This window comes from Pteropus alecto, unplaced genomic scaffold (assembly GCF_000325575.1).
Source record: "Pteropus alecto unplaced genomic scaffold, ASM32557v1 scaffold103, whole genome shotgun sequence".
In the NCBI taxonomy this organism is placed as follows: Eukaryota; Metazoa; Chordata; class Mammalia; order Chiroptera; family Pteropodidae; genus Pteropus; species Pteropus alecto.
The window spans coordinates 11,344,919-11,351,768 of NW_006436288.1; the positions used below are offsets into that span (position 1 = coordinate 11,344,919).

Here is a 6,850-nt window from a genome sequence, read left to right on the forward strand (position 1 = left end):
CCCCCGCGGCCCCCGGGCCCCCAGCCATGTCGGCGGAGGAGATGGTGCAGATCCGCCTGGAGGACCGCTGCTACCCGGTGAGCAAGAGGAAGCTCATCGAGCAGAGCGACTACTTCCGCGCCCTCTACCGCTCCGGCATGCGCGAGGCCCTGAGCCAGGAGGCCGGCGGCCCCGAAGTGCAGCAGCTGCGCGGCCTCAGCGCCCCGGGCCTGCGCCTGGTGCTCGACTTCATCAATGCCGGCGGGGCCCGCGAAGGCTGGCTCCTGGGCCCGCGCGGAGAGAAAGGCGGGGGCGCGGCGGAGGAGGAGGAGATGGACGAGGTGAGCCTGCTGTCCGAGCTGGTGGAAGCGGCCTCCTTCCTGCAGGTCACGTCCCTGCTGCAGTTGCTGCTGTCCCAGGTGCGGCTCACTAACTGCCTGGAGCTGTACCGCCTGGCGCAGGTGTATGGGCTGCCCGACCTGCAGGAGGCCTGCCTGCGCTTCATGGTCGTCCACTTCCACGAGGTGCTGTGCAAGCCCCAGTTCCACCTTCTGGGGTCTCCTGCTCAAGCTCCAGGGGATGTCACCCTGAAGCAGAGGCTGAGAGAGGCTCGGATGACTGGGACTCCTGTCCTGGTGGCCCTGGGGGATTTCTTGGGGGGACCCTTGGCCCCTCACCCCTACCAGGGGGAGCCCCCGTCCATGCTCAGGTATGAGGAGATGACTGAACGTTGGTTCCCACTGGCAAACAATCTTCCTCCCGACCTGGTCAATGTCAGAGGTTACGGGTCTGCCATCCTGGACAACTACCTCTTCATAGTGGGCGGGTACAGGATCACTAGCCAGGAGATCTCCGCTGCGCATTCCTACAATCCCAGCACCAACGAGTGGCTCCAGGTGGCCTCCATGAACCAGAAGAGGTAAGCACCTAGCAGAGCGCTGCTTCTTTGTCATTCATTCATTCATTCATTCATTCACTCGTTCATTAATTCATTCCCCGGATGTTTACGGAGCAGTCACAGGAGGTTGTACTGAGGTGGGAATGACATCTCCAGGAGTATTGCTGGCCTTGACTCTGGCAAAGTTCCCAGTGAACTAAGAACTTTCGAGGAAGACGAGACCCCGGTGAGGTCAACTAGCTGAGTAGTTTCCTTGCAGGTATTGTGTCTTTAGGCAACCTGCTTTCTTTGCCTCTAAACATGTGGTTTCCTAGAGAGATACTTAAAAAGAAAACTGCCATTAATTTTGCTTTTATTTTTACCATTTTTATTTTCTAGGATCTGATAATGACACACTGGACAGAGTAACCTGTAACACTAACTTTGGGGGATTTTTTGTTGTTTTTGTTAATGACTTTGAAGCCTTCCACACTTGGGCGCCAATCTATGGCCAGGAGATAATCAATAGAAGTGTATTAATATTAGCTATATATTAGTAGGATTGCCTTTCTTATTTTTTTTGCATCTCACTTCCTCCCTAGGCAGTCATCGTTATTGACCCACAGCTTGAGCCTGGAAGTGGTCACCTACACTATTAGAATATTTCCACCCACCCCAGCCTTCTTTTCCATCTTGCAAATTCCTCTCAACATGAACGTGGGTGACTTGAAGAAAGGAAGAGAAAGGGGGGTGATTAGAGGAGTAGATAAAGGAGTTGGGGAGAGAATAGGAAAACAGAGCAAAGAGCAGACACAGGAAGAAGTGGTAGGAAGTAAAGATGGTAGGGCCCAGGATGGCCCAGAGCCATTTAGAAGTGGGAAGAAGAATCAATGTAACCCAATAAAGGACAAGAAATACCCTTTCTTTTGGTCCACCTATATCCATCTCCAGTCCCACCATACTTCCTGTCCTGAAGTGTAGAACAGGGAGTTGAGGGACTCACTTCCTGTCAAAGAAATTCTTAACAGGAATGGGGAGGCCGTTACACGTATTTACTTGGCTTGAGGATCCATCCCAGGTCAGTGGGAAATACTGGCCTTATTTCTCTTATAATATAAAATTCATTTTGGAAAGCCTGCTTTTTTTATGATGATTAAAAATAATACATAATTATTCTAGAAACCTGGAAAAATGGAAAAGAATAAAGAAGCAGAAAGACTATCACTTCTACTCCCTCCTTCTAGAGGCAGTAACCATGTACAGTCTCTTTTTAGTGTTTTGTTTACACTTTTGAGATGATGCCATATTAAAATTTCATATTAGAAGTGTTCTTTTTAAACTGAAGCGACTCAAGAACATTCAGTGGTTATGAGTTGTGCTCAGATTAGGAGTGGAAGGCCCAGCAAGTTGAAAGTCACTTCTACCCATGTGTCTCCAGCTGTATCAGATGGTGCTCAACATGCCACCCCTAGCTCCACAACTCAAACACAATGCCTTATAAATTCTTCACAAATTTTTGGTAGTCTTTTTTTTCCCCCTAGGAATACTCTTTCTGTCTTCTTTGAAAAAAGAAAAGGTATTCAGGAATACCTAATTAGATGAATACAGGAATGCATAATTAGATGAAATGCAAATTATATGAAAAACTATAGAGTAAAAAATATGTCTGTAGACATAAGTACATATATTTATAAACTATAAATGTATAGTCATATAAATGTAAGTATGTTGATAGTGTTTAACAGGGAAAAATGTATGAATGCATGTATATGTGGGGGTGCGTATGCAACTTACATGTATTTTTACTCAGATTTATTAGGTTATGTTGATTATTATGGAACTTAATGTTTCTACTTAACAGTATACTGCATCTGAAAGTTTTTTCTGTATCAACAAATATAAATTCACTTCATTCTTGTTAATGGCTTTGTAATAGTTCATTCAGGCCATGGCTATACCATAATGTAATTAGTCCTTCCCTTATTCATGAGCATTTCGATTGCTTCCATTTGCCGTTTTAAACACTGCTATATTGAACATCTTGGTATATGTTTGCATATCTTACTAGGCATATTAGAGTTAGTTCTATATGGCAAATTCCTGGAATACCTGGATAAGTGGGGCAAAGTGTCTGTGCATTTAAAATTTTGGTAGCTCCTGCCAAATTGCCCATCTACAAATTGTTCTAATTTTGTCTCCTATCAACAGTGTTTGAACCTGCCAGTTCCATATACTCTTGCCAAGACAAGATTTTATCATTTATATTTACCAGTCCAAGGGGCGAAAACAGCGATGTGAATGTTTCTGATTGAGAGATTGTTCTTTTTGTATGATTATTAACCCTTTGTATACTTTTGTAAGTGGCCTTTGCTAATTTTTAAAAAAATGGCTTATCTTTTTCATATTTATTTTGGAAGTTGTATGTACGTAGATATTAATGTCTCTTAGGTAATGTTGCACATGTTTTTCTTTGCCTTTATTTTATCGTAAAGTTCAAAAACGAAATGCCTGAAGTGTTTGGGCCAGTAAAATCAATGAGTGGAGGGTGGGAGTTAGGATGGACCAGAGAGCTACTGCCCCACTTCTCAGCTACAGCTGGTTATTGCCAAGTGGAAGTGAGGAAAGGTGTTGCCAGACATCCAGATATTCTGATTTTTAAATTTTTACTCCATTTAAAAAACAATCAAATCAACAACAACAAAAACCTTGTAGACCCAACAAAGGCAGGCTAGCCCTGGCCTTGTGAGCCTCCAGTTTTGGACTTCAAATTTATGGTGTGTGCTTATATGAAGAAATGTAAAATTATTTTGTAGTCAGACTTGTCATGTATATCTTATGACCTTTCTTCCTTGCCTAGAAAAGGATTCTACAAACTAAGAATATATAAGTACTTACCTATCTCATCTATTTTATAGTTTTGTCTTTTTGCATTTAAATCTGAATCTCTTTGGGATTTATTTTCCTATAAGGTATAATATAAGGTTATAACATGTTTTCTAAATGTCCCAGTAACCTCAGTCCTTCTCACTGTGATTTGCAAAACCTAGTTATCATATGTTAATTTTCCTGTTTTCAAATTGGCATATTGGCCATTCCCATATCAGTAATACATTTTAAAATTACTGTACCTTGGTAATCTATTTTATTTATTGTCTGGTAGAACAGAGACCCTTTGTTATTTTGTTTTAATTCTCATGCCTATTTTTTTTGCACATCTTTTCCAGGTAAACTTTAAAATCAGCTTGTCAAGCCCCATTGGAATTTTGATTGGGATTACATAGTATTGATAGATTAATTTGGAGGAGGATTTACAGTTTTATGATATTTTACAGGTAGAAAAATGGTTTGTTTTTCTAGGTATTTATTTAGGTCTTTTGGTCCTTCAGGAAAAGTTTCTTTTATTACCCTCGTAGAGTCTGTATATTTTTTGTTAGGATTAGTCTTAAATATTTTCTCTATTTTTTTCCTGCACAGTTACTTTTTCCATTCTATTTTCTAATTGATTATGGATGCCATATTGGGGTTTGTACCCTTCTTTATCTGTCTCATGCTTTAATTCGGATCTGACATAATCTCAACTAGGAGGCCCTTCCTGAACCTCAGTTGTGCTAAATGTTCAAACTCTGCTCCTCTAGCATGCTTCACCCCCTTGAATTGAGATTTTTTATGTTTGTCTCTCTTCCTCCCAGTCAGTCAGGCCCAATTACTTATTCAACGCTTATATTTTCCTACTGCTAAGATGGGGTCCAAAAACAATAGATACTTGAAACACATGGTTTGTTGAATTGTGGCATATATTTTTATATTATTGTACTAAAAGTCAGTGTATAATTTTATATTCTTTTAAAATGTAACAGTGCACATTTTAATCTTATAAGTCATTATAGTTATTTAGAACAGCTGAAAAATAATAGATAACATTTAATTGAACATTATTCTGTTCTCATTATTGTTCCTGCTACTCTGCATGTTTTACCTCACGTATTCTTTGCAAGGATGTACTCGGCAGGTTCCTGTTTTCCAGAGGCAGAAGCTGAGGCACAGAAAGTTAAGTAGATTGCTCAAGGTGTGTAATCAGTAGCATAACCAAAATGTAAATGTTCATTAACTAGGTATAAATGTTTAGATTATTTACAAGTTTTGGCTTGTAGACTGGCAATGACCATCTTCATGTAGATTTAAATTTTTTCCTTTTAAAAATTATTTTCTTCCACAAAATGGAGCACAGATATTTCGTGGTACTGTGCTGTTTCTTAAAATTTGTCATGTGTGCCTCAGATGCACTACAGCCTTTGTGTCCAGCATTTTTGTAGTCACCATTGGATAAAAAACAAAGATGACATGGTTCCTGCCTGCAAGGAGTTTATGATTGAATTTCATGATGGGACAAGTTAAAATGAAACATACAAAGGGGGTTTTCCTGGGTAATGCATCCAACACAGGTTCCGGAAACACTGGAGGAAACTTAGAACCCAGAGTGGAAAATGGCCGGTTTTACAAAGCATTTCACATCCACCTTGATTTACTGCCTTGGGGACATATCTGTACTGCTTTATTTTGACAAAGGTGTCAAATGCCGAGCAGCCTGCTTTCCCCAGGCACTGAACAGTGCAATGATCCCAGAATCTTAAATAGCAAGAGACAGGCAAGAACTTAGGATTGGGAGATTTTATAAAGCCCTTTACACCCTGGAAAACGTGGTGCTATGTGACCAGCAGTAGCTAAGAAATGTTTAGTGCTATGCCCACATCCTTGAAAATGGCAATATGGATACAAATCACTCTTTGAGAAGATGCTTTAAAGTCCAGGTGTGCAACATTCTCATGAACACAGATTTGCTCTCAGGAGTTGTCTGGACAACACTTCACATGTAAAAGGTTGGGTGCCCACAAAACTTCCTGCTTTCCCTCCTCACTTTAATCAGCGGTAACTTGCGGAAAGTGGCCACTGTGGCTGCAGTCATTTCCTTAATTTCTCTTTCTGAAGTTGTCTCTAGAATAGGAGTTGGAGTGTGTATTCCTGATCCGTGTGTGAATACAGCAAAGCTAGGGGAGAGACTGAACAGTTCCTGGCATTAGAGTTGTCACACTGAGCTGTCCTCTGTCCTCTGAGCCAAAGTTTAGTATTTTAGAGCATTTTTAGAGGAGTGCAGCCATCCAGAGATTTTGTACTCTATGGTTATGTTTCAGTGGAGCCTGAGAATAGTGTGAAGGAAAGAAAACTCATGTCTTTTCATCCCCCTTCCCCAGTTTTGGCAAAGAGTTTAAATTGTTTTGTGCACTGGAGTTTCTCAGAGATGGTAGTAGGTAGAAACTGTGACTACTGTTTCCTGTCGTTTCTTCTCTCCCCTTCCTGTTCCCTAGGGGAGGCGAATGCATTGGGAAGTGGCAGAAAGTAGTCAGAAGAGGGGGGAAAGAGGAGATAGAAAGACCTGGATGGTCCACAGACTGTACAGTCTTCTGAGTGGCTGAGGAAGGACTTGAGAAAGGATCTTGCAGTTTCACTCTTGATTTTCACTGTAATGGTAACAAACTTGTATTCAGCAAGTTATAACAACGGTTGACATTTCTTGAACTCTTACTCTGGGCAGCCTATTGTGGTCACTGCTTTAGTTATCACTTCCTATTTCATGCTAACGGCATCTCCGAGAGTTGGGTATTATTACTGGTCCCATTTCCCCAATGGGAATCTGAGACTCAACGAGTTTAATTAACTTGCACATAGTCACAGGGCCAGTACTCTAAGCCACTCAGACATCTGTGCCATCCTGCCTCCCTACAGTTGTATACAGTTGTTGTTAAGCATTGATGTCTGTGTACTGGTGTTTATCATGTTTCATGTTATTTAGCTTTTAAGGATATAAAGAGCTTTTTATTTCTTCTAAGTGAAGTAGAAATTAAATCGTCTAATTTTTCTCACTTTCATTTCTATTTACTGTGTCAAGTATGTAGCTACGACAGACTATTTGCTTTAAATTTTTTTTTTTTTTTTTTT

The 6,850-nt window shown here is 41.0% G+C and overlaps 1 protein-coding gene across 1 annotated transcript in view; it reads left to right on the forward strand.

The window, feature by feature from the left end:
• The first annotated feature begins 6 nt into the window (after positions 1-6).
• KLHL42 (kelch like family member 42) overlaps positions 7-6,850 on the forward strand; it is a 19,028-nt gene continuing 12,184 nt past the window's right edge. The window contains exon 1 of the mRNA XM_006912713.3: positions 7-898. Within this exon, the coding sequence (XP_006912775.1) occupies positions 27-898 (872 nt within the window). The 5' untranslated portion in view covers positions 7-26. The remainder of the gene's footprint in view (positions 899-6,850) is intronic.